At 59.3% G+C, this 20573-nt stretch overlaps 2 protein-coding genes and 1 long non-coding RNA gene across 7 annotated transcripts in view; 2 read left to right on the forward strand and 1 right to left on the reverse strand.

Moving 5' to 3' along the window:
* Positions 1-11620, forward strand: part of STK40 (serine/threonine kinase 40) — a 37431-nt gene extending 25811 nt beyond the window's left edge. For 4 of the 5 annotated variants that reach the window (XM_067011392.1, XM_059047132.2, XM_059047210.2 and 1 more), the window contains 5 exons: positions 3712-3827; positions 6722-6866; positions 7004-7123; positions 7755-7839; positions 9241-11620. In XM_067011392.1, coding sequence (XP_066867493.1) covers positions 3712-3827; positions 6722-6866; positions 7004-7123; positions 7755-7839; positions 9241-9459 — 685 coding nt within the window. In that variant the 3' untranslated portion in view covers positions 9460-11620. The remainder of the gene's footprint in view (positions 1-3711; positions 3828-6721; positions 6867-7003; positions 7124-7754; positions 7840-9240) is intronic. The other variant, XR_010836208.1, reaches the window with a different exon arrangement.
* On the reverse strand, positions 6131-8235 carry LOC136792427 (uncharacterized). The gene is made up of 2 exons (XR_010836212.1): positions 7599-8235; positions 6131-6909 (listed from the first exon to the last, which is right to left on the reverse strand). It is a non-coding gene; the product is annotated as an uncharacterized lncRNA (long non-coding RNA).
* A 7233-nt stretch (positions 11621-18853) lies between the features above and the next one.
* On the forward strand, positions 18854-20492 carry EVA1B (eva-1 homolog B). The gene is made up of 3 exons (XM_059047347.2): positions 18854-19029; positions 19438-19535; positions 19818-20492. The coding sequence occupies exons 2-3, from the start codon at positions 19469-19471 to the stop codon at positions 20228-20230; spliced, it is 480 nt and encodes a 159-aa protein (XP_058903330.1). The 5' UTR covers positions 18854-19029; positions 19438-19468; the 3' UTR covers positions 20231-20492.
* Positions 20493-20573: the final 81 nt, after the last annotated feature.

Here is a 20573-nt window from a genome sequence, read left to right on the forward strand (position 1 = left end):
GGTGTCGGAAAGTGCAGACCATCCTGGCCCTGAGAGCGTATTGTCTTCATGTCGGGGGACTCGGGTCCTGGCCTTCCGTGGGATGTTGGGCCAGTCGCCATCCCACTCTGGGCTGCAGGTTCACTGTGCACAAAGTCGGTCTGGCTGCAGAGCCCATGGCCTCCCGGGGCCTCCGTGCGGCCGTTCACTGGCTCTGAGTGAGCATCCCGAGGGTGCTCACGGGCATGCACCGTCAGGGGCTCCTGCACTGCTAACCAGGCCAGCACCCCAGGCCTCTTTGTCTCTGTGGTGGCTTAGCTTCTGGCTCCCACTTCTCCAGGCCCCCCTAGGTTCTGGGAATATAGTCGGAAGGTTACACCTCTCTTGAGTAACGCCAGTGTAGCTATAGCAGCTCTCCCGTGAGTGTCCGTGCGTGCGTGTGTCTGTGTCTGTGTGCGTGCATGTGCACGCATGGGTGTGTTTCCCTGGGATTGCAGAGCACCCACGCCTCATTCAGACCCTGGGTCTTGGCTGCACATCCTTTAACCCTATAATCCCCTGTCTGTCTTGGGCAGACAGAGGTTCTGGCCTCCTCTCCCTTGAGTCACGGGTGCCAGGAAGGCGCCGGGTGTGCTGCCAGGGACCCACGCTGGCCGCCCAGTGCCTGCTCCCATGTGTCCACACACACACCCCTCCCCTCTCGGGGCCTCGCTTTCATCCTTGCAAAGTCAAGGGTGGACCTGGAGGAGCTCCAGCCCCTTCCTTCCCAGCAGGACAGAGCGCTCGCAGGGAGGGAAACAGGGAGAAGGGTTTGCAAGGCAGCTGCTACAGCAAGTTCCCCTGCTGTGGATAAAGGGCAAGGGTTGCCATCTGAAATCCCCTTCTGAGGTTGGCTGTGGGTTCTTTCTCCATCCTCCTTTCTTTCCGCGTGGGCACGTTGCATGCCCAGTTCTTAGAAAAACAGACGCACTGTGGTAGCCCAGAGGGCCATAGCTGAAGAGTGACTCACTGAGCGGGCCCTCCTGACGCCGAGCTCTCTCCTTGCACCCCTGCTGCCCTTGCCCCTCCTTCCAGGAACAGCCTGGGGGGTCTGGACTCCCAGGGATCTGTGCGCCGCGCCGACTGGGGCAATGGTGGCGGGCAGGGCGCATCGCCAGGCTTCGGGAGGGCTGGGAGTTGACTGTGCGGTTTCCTGTGGGAGAGGCTCCAACCCGGTCCTGCCGCCCACCCTGCAGAGTCTCGGCCGAGCTTTTCTCGAGCCCCATGGGCAGAAGGCTGGCAGGTCCCGCCGGCAGAGTGGAGCAGAAGGCCAGCGCGCGGGCACCTGTGCTCCAGGGCCTGTCGTCACAGTGTGGCCCCTCTCACCCGCGACCTCGGCACGCTGTCTTCCCTGGGGTCTCCACCGGTAACCTCCACCAGCCGTGCCCACCGCCTGAAGATGAGATATAATCCGAGCTGGCCCTTAGTAATCAGTCACTATTTGCCAGGCCCTGGATTCAGTGCTTTCCCTGGGATTATCTTCTTATCTTGTTAAGTCCTAACACAGCCCTGGGAGTTAGGTGCTAATGTTTTCCCTGTTTTACAGATGAGGAAATTGAGGTTTAACAGAGATTAAATAACATGACCAAGATCACACAGCCAGGAAGTGGCAGAGCCAGGACTAGAACCTGGGGATGTGACTCCCAAGCCCACCAGCCTCTCCCCTGAGCGGTCCTCCTCCCAGCATCTCAGGCCGCCAGCTGCCGTGGCCAGCTCTGACCAGGCGAGAAAAGACAGTGTGTCTGCTCTGTGGGGCCCTCGTGGACAAGAGGCCTGAGCAGGCCGTATTCAGTGACATGGGCAGTTCTGAGCGGGAGCAGCCCACTTCTTGACATGATCCTTCCCCGAGACCCTTCGCCTGCCCTCTCAGACTCTAACTGCCCTGGAGGCCACCAGGCAGGTTTCCGTGGCATCTGCCAGGGCGGGCCTGTACGGAGGGCGAGGGCCAGCGTTTCCATTTGGAACGCCGGGGACAGGCTGGCCTTTGTTTTGCACCAAGCCCTTGCCTGCAGAATTCCCCAAGAAAGCTGAAGGGCTCTCGGAGCCTCGTGAGCACAGCCGCACACACCTGTGCCTCTGAGCCAACCTCTTCTCCCCCTGGAGGCTCTTCTACGGAGAGGCCGCCCGAGGTCCCCGGTGGGGCTTCCCTTCCTGCCGTCCTCCCAGGCTTCTCCGCCCAGCCAGCGGGCTGACACGGCAGAGGGGCCCTTCCTCCCTGTGCCCCCCAACACAGGCCGAGGAAGCTCTGCACCCTCACCCCACGTCCCCAGGGGTGGCATACGGCGTCCTCTCTGGGCCGGCTTTTGTTCTCGTTGTGAGCCTCCTAGAAAGGACCAGAGCCCAAAGCTGCTCTCACCACGGCTCTCTCAGATGGGGGATCTATGGTTTTCTAGCCAGTGCAGAGTCTGCTGTACAAGACAAGGGGTGAGTCAGCTTGGATGGAATGGAAGGGAAAGCCAGGTGCTGGGCATTGTCCCGGGACCCAGTGGGCACCCCACTGATGTCACTCAGGGTGCAGAGTCCGAGGTCAGACAGACCTGGGTTGCATGCTGCTCCACTCCTCACTAGCAAGTGACCCTGGGCAAGTGTCTCCACTTCTCTGTGTCCTGATTGCATCATCTGTGAGGTGGGCGGTGAGAAAGTCTCCCTGGTAGGCTGTTGTGAGGGGTGAATGAAAACAGTCCCCATCGGGCACTTAAGCCAGGGTCTGCACTTACTAAGCATTAGGTTTTTGGGGTTTTTTTTAAACTTTCTTCCCTTTTCCTTTTTTAAAAAATTTATTTTTATTTTATTTAATTTTTTGGCTGCGTTGGGTCTTCGTTGGTGCACGCGGGCTTTCTCTAGTTGCAGCGAGCTGGGGACTACTCTTCACTGTGGTGCGCGGGCTTCTCATTGCAGTGGCTTCTCTTGGTGCGGAGCACGGGCTCTAAGCACGCAGGCTTCAGTAGAGGTGGCTCGCGGGCTCTAGAGCGCAAGCTCGGTAGTTGTGCACGGGCTCCATAGTTGTGGTTTGCGGGCTCCAGAGCACAGCTCAGTAGTTGTGGCGCACGGGCTTAGTTGCTCCACGGCATGTGGGATCTTCCCGGACCAGGGGTCGAACCCGTGTCCCCTGCATTGGCAGGTGGATTCTTAACCACTGCGCCACCAGGGAAGACCCAGCATTAGTTTTTAGTACTGTTGGTGCTGCTGCGATAATAATAAAAGTGATGACCAAAGGGGTCAGCACTGGGGGACTGAGGGAGGCCCTCAAGGAAGGCCTCCAAGGATCTGCTGGACTTCCTCTGCCTCCTGTGTAAATGAGGGAACCAGACGAGGTCTCCAGTTCCTCCGAGTCTACTGATAGATACTATGTGTGTGGAGATTGAGGAAATCTCTGCAGTTCTTCCAAGCCCTAAGCTGTAGCCCCAAGACTCATCCAGGGCGCAGGTTCAGGGGAGCACCCTGAAGCTCCCCTGGTCAGAGTGACTCAGATCCCTGTGGGGACGGCTCAGCAGGTGGCAACCAAGGGTGACTAGCCTGTGTCAGCACCCCCAGTGGCACTCCCCACGCAGCTATGGGGAGGCCGGGAGGGCCAATGGAGAAGAAAAGGACGTGGGTGTGATTTGTCTGCTCCTTGGACGAGAGGTGGGGACAGCTGGGGCGCCCGTGGGTACAGACACCGAGGTTTGTTCACTCTCTGCCTCCTGCCCCCAGGACTCATCGGATAACCATCACCAACTTCTGCCTCGGGAAGCATCTCGTGAGCGAGGGGGACCTGCTGAAGGACCAGAGGGGGAGCCCCGCCTACATCAGTCCAGACGTGCTCAGCGGTATGTGCAGGGTGCCAGGCAGCAGGCCCTGCGGCCTCACACAGCCAGGCTCTGCAGCCGTTCATTCAGTCAACAAACTATCTGTGGGTGTGCCCCGGGCTAGGTGCTGGGGCTTCAGTGGTGGCCCAAACTAGTGCTGTCCCTCCAGGTACAAAATTGGGGGTCCCATGGAGGAAGAAGATGGTAACCATTACACTAGTTACTCTGAGATTAGTGCTTGGAAGGAAAGAAACGTGATTTTTGTGAGTATGAAGAATGGGCGCTTGAAGACCCTCCCCAGGGAAGTGGCGTTCGAGCTGAGGTTGTGAGAATAAATAGGAGCCCGCGAGGGGTGTGACTGGGCGAAGGTGGCGCCACATAGTTGAGGAACCACAGAAGGCCCCTGAGGCTGCCGCTCAGAAAGTTCAGGGGGAGGCCAGAGAGGTGGATGGGGGTCCAGCCGCGCAAGGCCTAATAGAGGCCCTGTTGAGAAACGCCATCCTTTAATTCAACTTCGAGAGGACGCCGCTGAAGAGGTCTTCACTGAGGCTACCGTGGTGAGACTTGCATTTCAAAGATATCACTCCCTTTGTTCGTTCATTCATTCATTCATTCATTCATTCATTCTGCTGGTATTTACCGAGGGCCTGCCACGTACGAGGCTCTGTTCTAGACACTTTGAATACAGCAGTGAACAGTCAGACAAACATCCTGCCTCCATGGATGGTGAGCTGGCTTTCTAGTGGGGCTGAGACAGGTAATACACAATATAAGTCAATTATGTAGCTATCACCTTCTGATAAACTGTCAGCGCTGGGTGCTGTACTGAGCACATGACAGGCATCATCTGTATAAAACCACACAGCTACCCTGTGAGGTAAAATTTTTACAGATGGGAAAATTGAGGCTCAGAGAGATCAGACCTCTTGTTCAAAGTCACAGCTAATAGTAAACCAGAAAACTGAGGCTCGATCCCAGGGCTGCCTCCTGCCCAAGCCCACGCTTCTGTTTCACCGTAGGCTTTCTTTCCTTTCTTGCTTGTCCTTTGCCACATTGGGGTCCCTCTGTCTGTCCTGATCCCTCCGGGGACCAAGGGCTCACATCCGCTCCCATCCCTGCGATGCGAAGGTTTCAGGGTTGTCTACAGGGCCCTTTATCCCCAGCACTCACACACGTGCCTCCCTCCTCACAGTGGCAGAAGCAGCCTCTTCCCGAGCTGTCACGTGTCTTCCTGTGGAGCAGGCTGCTCTAACTTGCCTCGGGTGTTTGCGACCTCCTTGGAGTCCCGCTCCCAGCTGAGGGTTCTGCTGGAGCATCAGGCCTCTCCCAGGGCTACCTCTGCAGAGGGCAGCGGTGCCATTCTCCAGGCCTGGGGATTTGGGGTGGAGTCCCTGTGGCCTCTGCTAGAGGATCTGGGTGCCAAGGGTGCCTCCCAACTCCCCGAGCACCCCTCCCCCACCAGCCCAGCCCAGCCTGGGTACCCTCCCTGAGAGTCCCGAAAGCATCTCTGTAGTTGACAGAGCCAGAGCTGTGTCGGAGGTGCGGTCTGTGACTGTATGCAGGCCTGGGAGTGGATGGGCTGCCTCTGGTTAGGCCTCCTCAGCAGTGCCAGGCTGGGGTGGCCTCCACGTGCAGTCACTCCCACCTGCTGCCCTCGGCCTCTCTCTCTGGCTCTTCCAGACTCATGCCAGTCTTGAGGGATGAAACAGAGGAACCCCCTGCATCAGAAAGAGACCTGGACTGGGAGACCAGAGACCCGGGCTCTGGGACTGGGCTTGTTAATACCCAGCTGTGTGACTTTGGCCCTCAACCCCCCTTCTCTGAGCCTCAGTCTCCTTGTGGGTTAAAAGCTGAAAACAGTCCTGCCTCCCTACATTGTTAAGAGGATGAAGTGGGGTGACTCAAGCGGGTTTTGATCCCAGGTCTGCCTTTCATGACTCTGTGTGCCAAGCACAGACCTCAGCACCGGGCATGAAGCTGTGAAATGGCAGTCATGGCCTTGCCCTCACAGTTCATAGTCTGGTTAATACCTGTGTGACCTTGGGAAAGGTACTGACCTCTCTGGGCCTCTAATTTTCTCATCTATAAAATCAGGATGGGGCTTCCCTGGTGGCGCAGTGGTTGAGACTCCGCCTGCCGATGCAGGGGACACCGGTTCGTGCCCCGGTCCGGGAAGATCCCATATGCCGTGGAGCGGCTGGGCCCGTGAGCCATGGCCATTGAGCCTGCACGTCCGGAGCCTGTGCTCCGCAACGGGAGAGGCCACAACAGTGAGAGGCCCGCACACCGCAAAATAAATAAATAAATAAATAAAATCAGGATGATAATAGCCCCTACTTCATTAGGTCCCTGTGGGATTAAATAAGGCCATAACCCAGTGTCTGGCTCAATAAACCATAGCTGGCATTGTCATTACCAAAAGGAAAGCTTGAAGTTCACTGTTCCCTCAAAAGTCAAAGCTCAGGGAAAAGTCACCTGACAGTTAGAGCTCCTGGGAGAGCTTGTCTGCTGCAGAGGCCAGACCAGCGCCCAAGAGCTCGCAGTCAGTAGAGCAGGGCTGGTGCTGTGAGGAGGAGGCGTGAAATGTGCCCAGGAGGGTGGGCTGCACAAGGCCAGGTGTGACCCCTTCCCCTCAGGGGCCACGCCAAGGCGGGGCATCCCCCTGTGGAGCCGGGTCTCCAGAGCACGAGCCGGAACCGGCCTGAGGAGCGGAGGAGGAAGAAGCTCAAGGACTGGGCCCGTGCGGCTTGCTCTGGGAGGAAGCATGGGGCGGGGGGGAGATTGGAAGTGAGGGTGCCAAGGCGGAGGGGTCCTGTGGGTAGGACTTCAGGCGCAAAGCCAGTAAGCCGAGGGAGTGCCAGGGCCGTTCTTCACCAGCCCTGGGCTGAGTGTGCGTGTGTCCATGTGCCCTGCAGGCCGGCCGTACCGGGGCAAGCCGAGCGACATGTGGGCCCTGGGCGTGGTGCTCTTCACCATGCTCTACGGCCAGTTCCCCTTCTACGACAGCATCCCGCAGGAGCTCTTCCGCAAGATCAAGGCCGCCGAGTACACCATCCCCGAGTGAGTCCTCCTTCCCTGGAGTCCAGCCATTCAGGCTTGAGGGCTGGAAACAACACAGTGAGTCTTAGAGTCCTGGGTCCAAGACCCAGAACCAGCCCACCCCGCCTGAGCCTCTCCCTCTCTCTCTCCTGCATCAGGGACGGGCGGGTTTCTGAGAACACCGTGTGTCTCATCCGGAAACTGCTGGTCCTCGACCCCCAGCAGCGCCTGGCTGCTGCCGACGTCCTGGAGGCCCTCAGTGCCATCATTGCGTCGTGGTGAGTGGGCAGGGGCAAGGCCGTGTTCTGCCCACCTATAGGCACTGTCCTGCCTCCCCAGAAAAGTAGCCTGAGGTTGGGCCCGTTTCTCCTCCAGGCAGAGTCAGATCTCCAGATGCTCCTGATGGGCAGGGTTGGGAGGGTGCAGGCAGAACTCAGGGTTGAGCATCTCCTCCACGCCAACTATGGGATGGGTATTATCTCACTGAGTTCTCACCACAGCCTGCGAGGCGGAAATTGTCCCCCATTTATTGGGTGAGGGAATTCCCGGGCAGTCCAGTGGTTAGGACTCTGCACTTTCACTACCGAGGGCCCGGGTTCAATCCCTCGTCAGGGAACTAAGATCCCACAAGCCTCGTGGCTAAGATATATATGTGTATATATATATATACATATATATATATATACACATATATATGTGTGTGTATATATATATATAGAGAGAGAGAGAGAGAGAGAGAGAACTGAGGCTCACCGAAGCAGAGGCAGTCGTGTCAGGAAGGGGCTGAGCTGGGACCTATCCCAGGTCTGTTGATTCCAGCCAAGTCTCAGAGCAGTGGGGACCTGGCCTTTTGGGGGAGCAGGGCCTGGGCTGCCTGGAGCCAGCCTGACTTACCTGCCTCCCCTGCAGGCAGTCCCTGTCCTCTCTGAGCGGGCCTTTGCAGGTGGTTCCTGACATCGATGACCAAATGAGCAACGCAGACAGCTCCCAGGAGGTGAGTTGGGGAGGGCAGGCTGGGCAGGGCTGCAGGGCCCCCTCCGCCCCTTTCCCAACCAGGGCCTCCTTGGCCTCTCCCCAGCCCTTGGAGCTGGGAAAGAGAGACCTAAGTCCTCAGCCGGAGCTGCCTGGGGCCTGCCTTGGGTCTGGCTCAGCTGGCAGTTCCGTGGCCTGAGAGAGGGGCTGTGAGGCAGCCGAGGAGGAGGCCCCACGATGGGGAGGCCTCATGGCAGCTCAGCCTGGCTCTCCCTCAGCTTCCTCTTCCTGCCCAGGCCCTGGCTCTGCCAAATGCCGGCCCTTTAAACGGTCACACTGGCCTGCCCCTCTGACTCACAGGGTTTTCTCTTGCCCTTCCTGCTTTTAGTTTTTCAGATGATTCATTTTCTCCCAGTTTTCTCTCCTCCCCTGTTGCCTACACTGGAGAAAGTGCTGGGCCCGGGGTCAGGGTGGAGACCAGGGCGCAAGGCAGCAGCTAGCGGGTGATCTCAGGGTGCGTCCTGGAGGGCAGGGCTTGGCCGAGCCCGGGGAGGGAAACTGTAAGGACCCTCCCTCTCTGGGCCACCCTGGAGTCCCACAGCAAGCACTGGGCAGGGAGGACCAGACGGAGCCAGCCTGGGACTACAGCAGAGCCTCTTGGCCCTCGAAGAGAGAGTTCCAGGCCCTGCCCCCCAGCTCCCACCCCCTCCCAGGGCTGTTCAGCAGCTAAAAATAATCATCACTAGCATGTAGTGAGTGCCCCTCCAGTACACCTCATTCAGTCCACACTACAGGCCTACGTGTCCTGTGTTCTTATCTCATTTCACTAAAGAGGAAACAGGTTCAGAGAGGTAAAGTAATTTTCCCAAAGTCGCACAGCTTGGAAGTAGTGGCTGAGCCTTGAACCCAAGTCTGATTCCACAGCCCTGCTCTCCCCCTCTCATGATTAGCACAGGGACCACGCGCTTCAGTTTGTGACTATGCCTGGGCTGTCCAGGGAGCTCAGCCTGGGGCAAGACGGAGAAACAGGGTTGCCCAGGTGCTGGCACCCCAGCCCCAGGCCGCTCTCTTGACACTTGACCTGCCCCAGTCCCTCGAGAGCCTCTGTGAGGGGAGACTACTGCCCCGTTTCATGGGGGGCGGGTGGGACGCTAAGCCTTCTGAGGGAACGTGACCTCTTCCAAGATCAGTGAGTTACGGGAGATCACAGGTCTGATTGACACCCAGGTTGGCCAGCAAGGCTGGCTGGAGGGCTTCTGGGACCCACACTCTGGGCCGCTAGATGGTGCCCAAGGGTGTGGTGCCCGGGGAGGGAGGCCCTTGCAGCGGCGGCCAGCTGACGCCGCCCTGCCCTTCCCTCTTGGGTTTCCGCCTCTCTCGCTGTCTCCCTGCCGGGCTCCGTGGGCCTCTCTCTGCCTCGCAGGCGAAGGTGGCAGAGGAGTGCTCCCAGTACGAGTTTGAGAACTACATGCGGCAGCAGCTGCTGCTGGCCGAGGAGAAGAGCTCCGCGCACGAGGCCCGCAGCTGGGGGCCCCGGCGGCAGCCGGGCAGCGTGCCGCCCGTGCGACGGCTGGGCCGCGACGCGCAGCCCGTGAACCCCCTGGACGCAGCCATCCTGGCGCAGCGCTACCTGCGGAAATAGCAGCCTCGGGCAGGGGCACCGGCACCACCCACCACCTCTTCCCGGACCCCAGCCGACAGCGCGGCTGCCCGGCTGGGCGCCGTAGTGCCGAACTCTCTCCCGGGCCGCACCGGGGACGGGGCAGGGACAGCCCAGGTCACGCATGGGGTCAGCAGAGGTACCACGAAGCTACCTTTTGGAATGATTGCTTGATTGTTTGGTTTTTTAATCTGAGAAGCCTAGATAACTAATCTGCTTTTAATCATGACGTTTTAATCTACCTCTGTCTCTTTAACCATGCTGTCTCTGGACTGAGTGAGAGGGAGGAGGAGGGAGCCCACCTGCCTGCCCAGGGGCCCGACCTACCCACTGACCCCCGGGGGCAGCTGCCCCCACAGTCCACATAAGCTGAAAGTGCAGCTCGCTGCTGGCTCCCAACATGAATGCCCGCTCCCCACTGCCCTGCCAGGCCCCTCGCGGTCTGTTTTCCTCCCTCCCCTTCTGACCCCAGGCCCCTCAGTCCAAGCTTTGGAAAACTGTCACCTCATCTTAAGCGGAATTCAAATGTATTTATTTTTGTACTGAAACCAACTTCTCTCCCATCTCTAGGTGGCTCGGCCCATGCCACTCCCTGCCCCCAGCCTGGCTGGACAGCAGGGAGTCCACAGCCCCCGATGGGCCCCCTCCTCGCCCCCAGGCTCAGAAGCCCCTTCTGGCCAGTCCCCTTCCACCTCCAGCCCACCAGTCCCTCCTTGTTTCTGGTGATGCGGAGGCCTTTCAACACTTGGTTCTCTCTCTCCCGTCTCAGCTTCTCTGAGGTGCTGTACACCCGCATCAGCCCTGGTTTCCTCTTCCACCCCTCACCGTGGTACTGAGGTGACGCCGACATGGATGGGAAGGGTGCCTGGTGGGGGGCTGGTGAGGGGTGCTCTGGGCCAGCTGTGAACAGGCGGCCCTGTTTGCACGCCGTCTCACTCCCCTCAGTCCTGCGTGTTCAGAGAACCGTGGGGGCATCTCCTCTCCCGCCCCTGCCTCGTAATAGAGGTGGTGTCTCTCCCAGCAGACCACCAGGGGCGCCAGGGTCCTTCCTGGGGGCTGTAGGACTCGTGGGGAGAATCGTAGGGACTGGGGGGCCCAGCCTGGCTTGAGAACAGCCCTGCTGCCCTTTTTGAGCCGAGATTTTGAAGTGGATGCCTGTCTTGCCAGAAACGCTGTTCTCACCAGAATGCCCTCCTTCCCGCTCTCCCACACTGGACTTGGCCCTGCCCAGTGCCAAGCAAAGACCTTCCCCTGACCTGCCCTCCCCAGGCCCCTCAGAGCAGCTGAGCGTTCCCCTCCAGGCAGCCCTGGGCCCTCGGGCCCTTCCTGCCTGCCTTCTCCCCAGTGGGGAGGTGACAGAGGCCTGTGTGACCTTGTTTCCCAGGGTGTGAGCTGCCCCCTCCCCCAAAGCTGACTCACTGTGAGGGACTTGGGCAAGGTCCCAAACCTCCTTGTGCCTCAGTTTCCCCATCTGGAAAAAATGGGGCCACCTCTTGCCAGCAGTAGCAGGGCCGCCCACGCCCCTTCCTCCCCACGCCCCCATCCCAGCACGTGGGCGCCTCGTGCCTCTGCCTCAGTGGGTCCGTGGGGGCCCGCCTGAGCCCAGCACTTACTCCCCTGAGCCCCGGCTCCGCCTGCCTCAGCCGTCCAGCTGCTGAGAGCCAGGGTCTCGTGCTGGGGTGGGGAGGGGCGGGGGCGTGGTGCGGGATGCCCTCTTTTCTATATTTATTTCAAAAAGAAGTCTCCTAAAGGAGTAGAAACGCAGTCCCCGGCCCAGGGCTCCCAGCCCTGTGACTGTCCTCCCGTGAGGGCCTCACTCGAGCCCCTTGTCCGGCAGCCTGCCTAGACCCTCTGGGCCTGCTTGCCTGGTGGTCTTTCTCCTTTTCAAAGCAATATCCTCCAGGTCTGCAAAGCCTGTCAGACAGACTGGTCCCTTCCAAGGTCAGCCCGTGTGTCTGATTAAGTTCTGGCAAAGCAAATGAGAGGAGTTTGGGTCTGCCCTCACTGGGTGTCACACGCTGAGAGAAGTCCTATTGTAAAAAAACAAAACGGGAAAAGTCACAAAAAAGTTTGTATAAAGTCATATTTTTGTACTACATGGGGACTCTTCCTGCATGTCAGCAATAAAACTTCCTGATCTGGAGCCAGCGTGGCCTGTGTCGTCTCTTACCCTCCTCGCCGCGTCTCCATCTCTCCCACCCAGGCAGGCAGCGCAGGATTCCTGTAGCTCTTGGCTCTGCCACCAGGTGCCCTGGACGGGCGCTCCCTCACCCTGGCAGCCGTCACTGTCTTGAATGGGGGAGGGGGCCAGAACCTCCCAGCAATCTCCCAGCCCCGTTGGTCCAGCCTCCCGCCAAGTGCCCAAGGGGGAACTCCCCCCTTGGCTTGGCTCAGCCCAGACCTGCAGACCTGTGCAGGAAGGAGGCGTCCCAGAGCAGCTGCCACCATCAGGGTATCGATCCTCTCTCCCCTCCAAACAGCCATCTGGGATGGGGGAGCCCTAGCCAGACAGACTGCCTGTTTGCCCACGTGCCCATCCAGGGCAGCTGGGGTAAGAAGCGCCAGGCCAGGCCTTCTCCTGCACCACCCTCCTCTCCATAGGAAACCAAGGGGGGGTTCCTTCCTTCCTTTCTTCTTTCCTTCCTTCCTTCACCTAAATTTAGACTTTGCAGATTGAGCACTGGAGCAGTGAAGCTAGAGGTGGGCTGGCCCTGTCCCCAGCACACCACGGCGCACAGGCAGACCCATTTTTGTGCTGGAACCCACACAGGCCCAGGTCACGAAAGGAGCAGAGATCCGTGCCAGAGGAGCCCCTTCCCTGGCAGGTGTCCACACAGCAAGAGGGGTGGCGCCTCCCCAAGGTGTGGGGAGGCCTTGATTCTTTGCAAATTCTTCAGGGCGGGCCCCGGGGCCCCCATCCCTCCCTGCTCCCACAGCTACCCCAGCAGCCAGGTGGCCCCTATCTTCACGGCCACTCCCGAGTCTGTACAAAACGTTGCCTGTTACCTTACCTGTGGCACTGTCCCGGAGGCAGTGCCAGAAGCTGCCCCACCTGCAGCCCACCCGGGCCACACTCCGCTCCACCAGTCACACCCCCTGGGCCTCATCTCCATCTCGGCCTCCCTCTTGTGCCCACGACCCGATCAGCCTCTGTTCTGCACACAGGTATCACCTGGGCACCTACGTGTCGGGCTTAACTTCAGCAACACCCAAGACAGCAAGTCGCATGCGGCCAGGGACTTTGTTTCGCTCATCGTGTCCTCAGCACCTCAGCTGTCACGCCAGAACTGTTGCTTCATTGATCTAAACTTCTTAGATTGCCCTTTACCAGTTTTTCTTGTGAGCCCTGGAAGCAAAGCAAGGGGAAAGTACCAGAAAGGCGGGTGTGATCAACAGCCTCCTATGTTCCTGAGGAGTCAAACAAGAACCGAGATGTTTCCACCAGTGTTAGCCACCGCCTGGTCCCCAGTGTTCTCAGGCAGAACAGCTTCAGAGGGAAGCCAGCCTGGAGCTGTGGCGCTGCCTCACGTGGGAAAGGAAGCGAGGAGACGGAGGCTCGGAGGCTGAGCTGTGCAACTTCCAAAGCCAGGTTAGCCTGGACCTCTTGCCTCTTTCCCTCTTGTACCCCATGTCCAACCCTCTGTTGAGCCTGCTGGCCAGCCAGGCAAAACCTGACCACTCCTCACAGCTCCTGCGACCACCCCCTCTGAGCCCCCTTTTCTCCCTGCTCCCACTCCTCCCCTGCAGCAGCCCAGGGGCCACAGGTCAGCCAGAGCAAGCCTTTTAAAAATCCAATGTTGTCCCTCTCCTGCTTAACAACCCCCCTCCATGGCTTCTGTACACACAGGGTATCATCCAGAGGCCTGTGTGTGGCTTAGAAAGCACTCTCCACCAGGCCCCGTCTGACTTCCCAGCCCTCCCCTCCCTCACTGTCCCCAGCCACGCAGCCTCCTTGCTGACCCCAAAGGAGCCCTCCTTGCTGACCCCAAAGGAGCCAAGCAGCTTCTACCTCAAAGCCTTTGCATTAGCTTTTCTTTCTGGGAGGCTCTTCCCCCAGATACGTGCATGGCTCACTTCCCTCGGCTCAAAATCTCACCCCCTCGGAGAGGTTGTCCCTGGCCACACCCACTGGGTCTTCCCTAGCCCCTTGCCCTGCTTTATTTCCCTTCATTGTGCTTATCACAGCCTGACACTACAAGGTATGTGTGATTATCGATTATATCCGTCTCCCCTACTCGGATGTTGAGCTCCACGAGGGCGGGAGGATTTTCTGTGTGTCCATGGCAGGGGGCGGGGGGGAATTGGGGGCTGGTCGTCACAGTGACAGAGTTCGAGGGGGGGAGGGTGCTGCTGGCATTTGGGGGGCGGGGGCCAAGGCTCCAGACAACCCCAGAAGGAGGACAGATTCTACATCCTGCTCGACATGAGTGAAAAACGTGTTTCTAATTACCAGAGCCAAGACTCTAACTCCATTCTATACATAAACACAGAGGACTTGTGTATACATAATATACACTGAATTTTCTGGGAAGGCAACTACTGTGTAAAGTGAAGGAAATTTGTCCTTTGTTTTGTTCAGAACTTCACCAAGAGTTCACAGTTTCAGACACTGACATAATATATCCCAGCATCGGTCTGCACTCGTAGCTGTCACCTTCCTGGCAATTAATTACTTCACAAATACACAGCATTGCCCTTTATTTCTTTTATATTACAGGACAAAAATAATGTACATTTTAAAGTTATATTATCTATATTAATTTAATTATATAATTATTCGATTTAATTATTTATTAATTTTAATTAGAGGTGGGTCTATTAGCCATAAATTTCATTTCAGGAGCATACAAGAAGCAATTAGAAAATATCATGGGGGCTTCCCTGGTGGCACAGCGGTTGAGAGGCTGCCTGCTGATGCAGGAGACGCGGGTTCGAGCCTTGGTCTGGGAAGATCCCACATGCCGCGGAGCAACTAGGCCCGTGAGCCACAACCACCGAGCCTGCGCGTCTGGAGCCTGTGCTCCGCAACAAGAGAGGCTGCGACAGTGAGAGGCCCGCGCACCACGATGAAGAGCGGCCCCCACTTGCCGCAACTGGAGAAAGCCCTCGCACAGAAACAAAGACCCAACACAGCCAGCCATACATAAATTTTTTAAAAAAAGAAAATATCATGAAGGGAATTCCCTGGCGGTCCAGTGGTTAGGACTCCGTGCTTCCACTTCCGGGGGCACAGGTTCAATCTCTGGTCAGGGAACTAAGATCCTCCATTCCTCACGGCACAGTGAGAAAAAAAAAAAAAAAGCAAGGAAAGAAAGAAAATATCATGAAAAGGCAGCTTTGGGTCTGACAGGATGGAGAACCATGGCCTAGAGCTGCCCAGTGGAAGACTGTTAGGGAACATGGCTCTGAATTCAAATCCAGACCCTCCCACTTCCATCCATGTGATTACACACAGGCTACTGGATCTCTCTGAGCCCCACTCCCCTCCTCTGTAAAATGGGAGTCACGCTACAAACTACACAGGGTTAGTGGGAGGATTTGAAGTGTTGAGACGAGCATGGCGTTTAGCAAAGTGCCAGGTACCTAGAGGATACTCAGTATCCATGACCATTTACACGTTTTGCAGACTTTCACAGTGCCTCTTCCCAGCAGCCGTCCCGGGTGCTGAGGGGGCATTCAGAGGACTGCGCAGGTCTTAGGAGGCCTTGAGTGAGTCCCCTGCCTCCTCCACCCAAGACCTAGGCAGCCCCTGACCTCCAGGTGGGGTGAGGCCCCAGTGTCAGGAGCAGAGCAGCCAGGGCCAGCCCCGACCTGGGCCACTGGGGAAGGGGGCAGATTGAGGCTTTGCCTTGAGCCCTGAATGTGCCAGGCCTCCCGAGGGCCCTCCCAGAGGCTCTGGATCTCTCAGCCTTCTGAACACCCATTAATACCCGTCTTTCCTGTATGTCATCTTAGGAACACTCTGCACCTCCCAAGGTGACAAACCTTTAGTCTCACAGGCAGACAGGAAGACAGAAAGGCGGCCAACAAATGGGCAGGTGGGCAGGCAGCAGGTCAACCACAGGCCGACAGACAAGGAGGAAATCAGCAGGTGGAGAGGTGGGACGCAAGCCAGGCAGGCAGGTGACATATATGCAGAGAGACCCCCCCAGCCAGCATGACCAGAAAGCAGGTGGCTGGGCAGACCTCCAGATAGGCTGGTGGGCGGGCAGAGGCAGACAGAAAAGCAGATAGGCAGGTGGCCAGGAGGGCATGGGGACGGTGGGGTGAGATGGGGATGGCCCACAGGGACCAAAGGCTTCGGGCCCTCTCCCAGGGCCTCGAGGAGCAGCCCCCAGCTTCTTTGAACCCTCCAGGGCAAGGCTGCCACTTCCCCCACCTGGCCTGGCTTGGCCACGTGCATCCCCCTGGAGAAGGCAGCACTCTGGGTAGCTCTCTCTGAGGCACCAGCAACCATCTCAAGCCCCACCCTGCTCCAACATAGCCATCTGCTTCACCAGGGTTTGAGTCACACCTGACCCACTCCAAACACACGAGTCACACGCCAACCCAAACACAGACACACCCTTGTCCATAGGTAGCAATACCCAGAGATCTGCGTGGCACAGATGCGCGGAAACAGCTTACCACAAACACAGCCAATATCGTAGAGCACCTACTCGAGAGGCACGCACGTGGACCCACACGGAGACCCAGGTATGTGCCATACAAACCGACGCACAGCATCCTCACACTCAGGGTCAGTCATACACGCACGGCCGCAGCGCACGCTGATATCCACGTGGACGGGCAGGCATCCAACATGTCAGTGCAACCCATGGAAACCCACAGCCAGGGGTCAGATTCCAGCCTCAGCTTCCCCTTGCAGTCCTGGCCTGGTCTTCCTCCCACCTCCCCCGTCTCTCCCGGCAGACGCCTCCTGCAGGAGACCTACAGTGCAGCATCCAGAACTCTCTTCTCTCCTGTCCCCTGGGCGACCTCAGCCACTCTCCGGGTGTTCAGTCCACCTTGTGTTGAGGACTCGCAAACACACTCCCAAGGCCAGACCCCTCCGGACTGCGCCTGCGTGTCTGACGGCTCCACCCAGATACTTATGGACCTCTCAAATCTAACCACCTGAAATGAAACTTGGATCCCTCAATCCTGCTCCCCAGCTGAGCTTTGCTCAGGTGCCCAGGCCCAGTGCCAAGCAGCTGTCCTACATTCCCACTTGCCCCACACCCTCATGCAATCCAGGCAGTCCTGCCGCCACTCCCTTCAGAATCTCAGCCTGGCTCACCTTCTCCACCGGTCATCCTGGTCCAAGCCCTCGGCCACTGCTGCCCTGGATGGCTGCCAGCCTGCTCACTGTTCCTCCGGGTTCCATTCTTCCTCTGTGGCCCCATCTTACCCAGAGCCCCCTGGGGGACCTCTCCGAAGTACATCACAGAACCATGACACTCTCCTGATGGAAACTCTCCAGGGGCCCCAACCACACTTGCGATAACATCCAAGCTCCTCCGCAGGCCCACCGGCCCCTTCACCATCACCCCATCACCCGTCCCCGTGCCTCGCTGCCCCTGGGAGAGAGGTGCCCCCAGGCGCTCCTACCTCAGGGCCCTCGGCCTCTTTCCTGCCCTGACACTCTCCTCCAGATCCTGGCACAGCTGCCCACTCTTCTGGATTCAAGTCTCTGCCCCGTGTCACCTGTGAGAGCTGTCCCAGGTGTTCTTCATCACCCTTCCCCACTCCATCGCCCTCTGATCACTTAGGAGCACCCAAGACGATCTTCTTCACGTACTGTCTTTCCTCCTTAGCGTCAGTTCCAAGAGGGCAAAGATTTGTGTCTGTTCTGTTTACTGCTGAACCCCATTACCAGGAAGTGCTAAGCAGACCAGTTAGCATTTGTTGACTAGTGGCTGAACGGATTTATACACAGACATACCCACCCCACAAAAATGTTCAAGAAGGGGCTTCCCTGGTGGCGCAGTGGTTGAGAGTCCGCCTGCCGATGCAGGGGACATGGGTTCGCACCCTGGTCCGGGAGGATCCCACATGCCGCGGAGCGGCTGGGCCCGTGAGCCATGGCCGCTGAGCCTGCGCGTCCGGAGCCTGCGCGGTCCGGAGCCTGTGCTCCACAACGGGAGAGGCCACAGCAGTGAGAGGCCCGCGTAGTAGTACAGCAAAAAAAAAAAATGTTCAAGAAGATACAACACGAAAATAGACACACAAATATACGAACATGGGCAGAAATACCTCCACACGTGCTCACAAAACAGACTAAACAGTCACAGAGACATCAAGAGTCCCTTCCCCTCCCCGTGGGAGTGATCCTAGTCGTTTCCCTAACCAGATCTGCCCTCTGCTTGAACCCAGTCTCAGGACTGGGAGTGGGGGTCTCCAGCCTGGACAGAGAAGGGGGTCACTGGCCCACAGGCCTCAGGCTGTGCCTTCAGCTATGTCTGCAATTTCCTCTCCCCCTTCCTTCCCTCCTCCTCTCTAAGGCTCCTGCCAAGAAGGCCTCCCCCTCACACCATCCCAGCACAGGAAGGGGGGCCCAAAAGCGGGGGCCTGGGAGTCTGGGCAGGAAGAAGACCCGGCTGCATGCTGATCACACACACACTGCAGGCACAAGCCCTGAGCCTGCGTGGAAATGCGTGCACGTGCACCAGCAGGTTTAGCCCAGAGCCCAACACACCTCTGCCCTGGTGCAGAAGAGCGCAGGGGCCAGCAGAGGCCCCAGGCTCGGTTCTGCAAGGCTGGCCTGGGCCTGGCTTGAAGCCAGAGTCCAACATTCATTAACCCTGCGTGACCAGAGCTGGGCCAGCTGGCCACACTCACTGCCTGGGCCCTGGGAGGAGGGGATGAGAGCCCCGGCCCTGGATTGTGGCTGAGGGTCTGGGGGAGGGTTGGTATCTGAGCTAGGGAAAGGGGCAGTCTTCCCTGGGTGAGGGGGCCTCCTGGGAGGAAGAGCAAGGTTTAGGGAAGGGGTTAAGAGCCCATGGTCAGAGAACAGTGGATTCAAATCCTGACCGTCTGGGTTAAGTTATTCAATCCCTCTGTGACTCAGTTGACTCATCTGTCAAGTGGGGATAATGGGCCCCACGTTATAGGGCCCATTGTTAGGATTAAATGAAAAAATACTGTAAAGGATTTAACACCGCCTGGCACCTAGGGAGAACTCCATCCTCATTATTATTGTTGTTATTAGCAGCCTGGGGGCGGGTTCCTGCAACCGGCCTCCCCAGCGGTTTCCTGTCGGGGAGCAGACGGCCCCTCAGGCCTCGGCCCCACCCCACCCCTCCTCCCTGCAGCCCTCCTCTCCCCTTCCTCTCCCGGCCCTTTTCCTCCCCGCCTCCCCCGCCCCGCCCCGCCCCGTCCCTCCTCTTTCCTCGGAGGAAACTTTCCGCCGGCTGGTCCATCGGCCCTTGTCCGGCCCGCGCTGCCGCGGCCTGGGATCCGAGCCGGGCGGGCAGGTGACCGGGACCGGACGGGGCGGGAGCGGCCGGGCCCCGGGTGTCTGCGGCCGCCGGACGCGCCGGGGCCGGGCAGCGGGGAAGCGAGGCGCTGACGGTGAGTGAGCCCGGGCCTCCGGGCCCGGGGGTCCCCGCGGGACGGGCGGGATGGGAGAGGGAGGCGGCTTCCCTTCCCGGAGCCCGCCCAGGGAGTAAGGAAGGCGCCCGCGTCTCTCTCCTCCATCCCGATTCCCGGACGGCGAAAGCGGGCCTCGTTTGGGGAACCCAGCAGGGTACGGAGCCTCCCGCGGTCACTCCCCCGACCCTCAGGTGTTGGGGCGTCCGCGCCCAGGGGAAGGGTCCCCCCAGCCAGGGCCCAGGTCGGCAACGAAGTTAGGAAGCCGCTCTCTCCAGGGTGGAGCCTGGCTGGGGCTGCCCTTCCAGGGAGCAGAGCTGCCCCGAGGAGAAAGCGGGGTCAGGGTCGGCTCCAGAGGGGGAGAAGGGTCTGACCTTGCTGACCTCGCAGGCTGACAGGGGAGCTGCGTCTCCAGAGAAGCATGGATGCCCCCCGAAGGGACATGGAGTTGCTCAGCAACAGCCTGGCGGCCTACGCACACATCCGCGGTGAGGGCAGACCCCGGGACCTGGACCCCTCCCTGCCTCCTCAGGCCCCACTCCACCCCTTCCCTCCCCTCCTCCCCGCCCCTGCCACTGTAACCACCCTTAGCCAGCCACTTACTCCCAAACCGACCCCCACGCCCCCGACTGCCCGACGGCGGCTACCTAAGGTCCCTCAAATAGAGGGTACTGCCCTTGCCCCCCAAACTTTGAACCTGGAGTCTTTTAGAGATGGGATGACTCCCACGAGTCAGGCCCCCTCCGTGACTTCTGCCCTCTGACCCCCAGCTAACCCCGAGAGCTTCGGCCTCTACTTCGTGCTGGGTGTCTGCTTTGGCCTGCTGCTCACCCTGTGCCTACTAGTCATCAGCATCTCCTGCGCACCCCGCCCGCGGCCCCGCGGCCCCACTCCACGCCGGGATCCCCGCAGCAGCACCCTGGAGGCCGACGACGACGACGACGATGACGATGAGGACACGGTGACTCGGCCGGGCCCCGAGGTGTCTGCGGAGCCCGACGGGCCCCTGAGCGTCAATGTCTTCACTTCGGCGGAGGAGCTGGAGCGGGCGCAGAGGCTAGAGGAGCGAGAACGGATCCTGCGGGAGATCTGGCGCACTGGACAGCCAGACCTGCTGGGCACCGGCACGCTGGGGCCCAGCCCCACGGGCACGGGCACCCTGGGCCGCATGCACTATTACTGACCAGCCCCCAGAGCGTACTGTATATGCACAGGGGCTTCGAGCTGCCCCAGGACCTTTGGACTGCCCCTACCCACGGTGCTATGGAGGCCCCGCCCCCACGGCTCCCCTGGTGCTCTTGGGCCTGGATTCCCGTCCCCTGGGAGACACCCTTCCCCGGTCCAGCCAGAAGGCCCTGGGGGTAGGGCAGGACGCAGGGTCCCCATCCCCTCCCTGGGGGCCGGTTAAGAGGTGACGTGACCAATGAAAGCTGCATTCTCAGTGACTCAGTCTCCCTCTGTTATCCTTCCCCCTAATGACTCCCAAGCTCTTGCCATGCAGGGCACCCCAGGGCTGAGACCCCTTT

The sequence above is a fragment of the Kogia breviceps genome, chromosome 1 (genome assembly GCF_026419965.1).
Source record: "Kogia breviceps isolate mKogBre1 chromosome 1, mKogBre1 haplotype 1, whole genome shotgun sequence".
NCBI classification, from domain to species: domain Eukaryota; kingdom Metazoa; phylum Chordata; class Mammalia; order Artiodactyla; family Physeteridae; genus Kogia; species Kogia breviceps.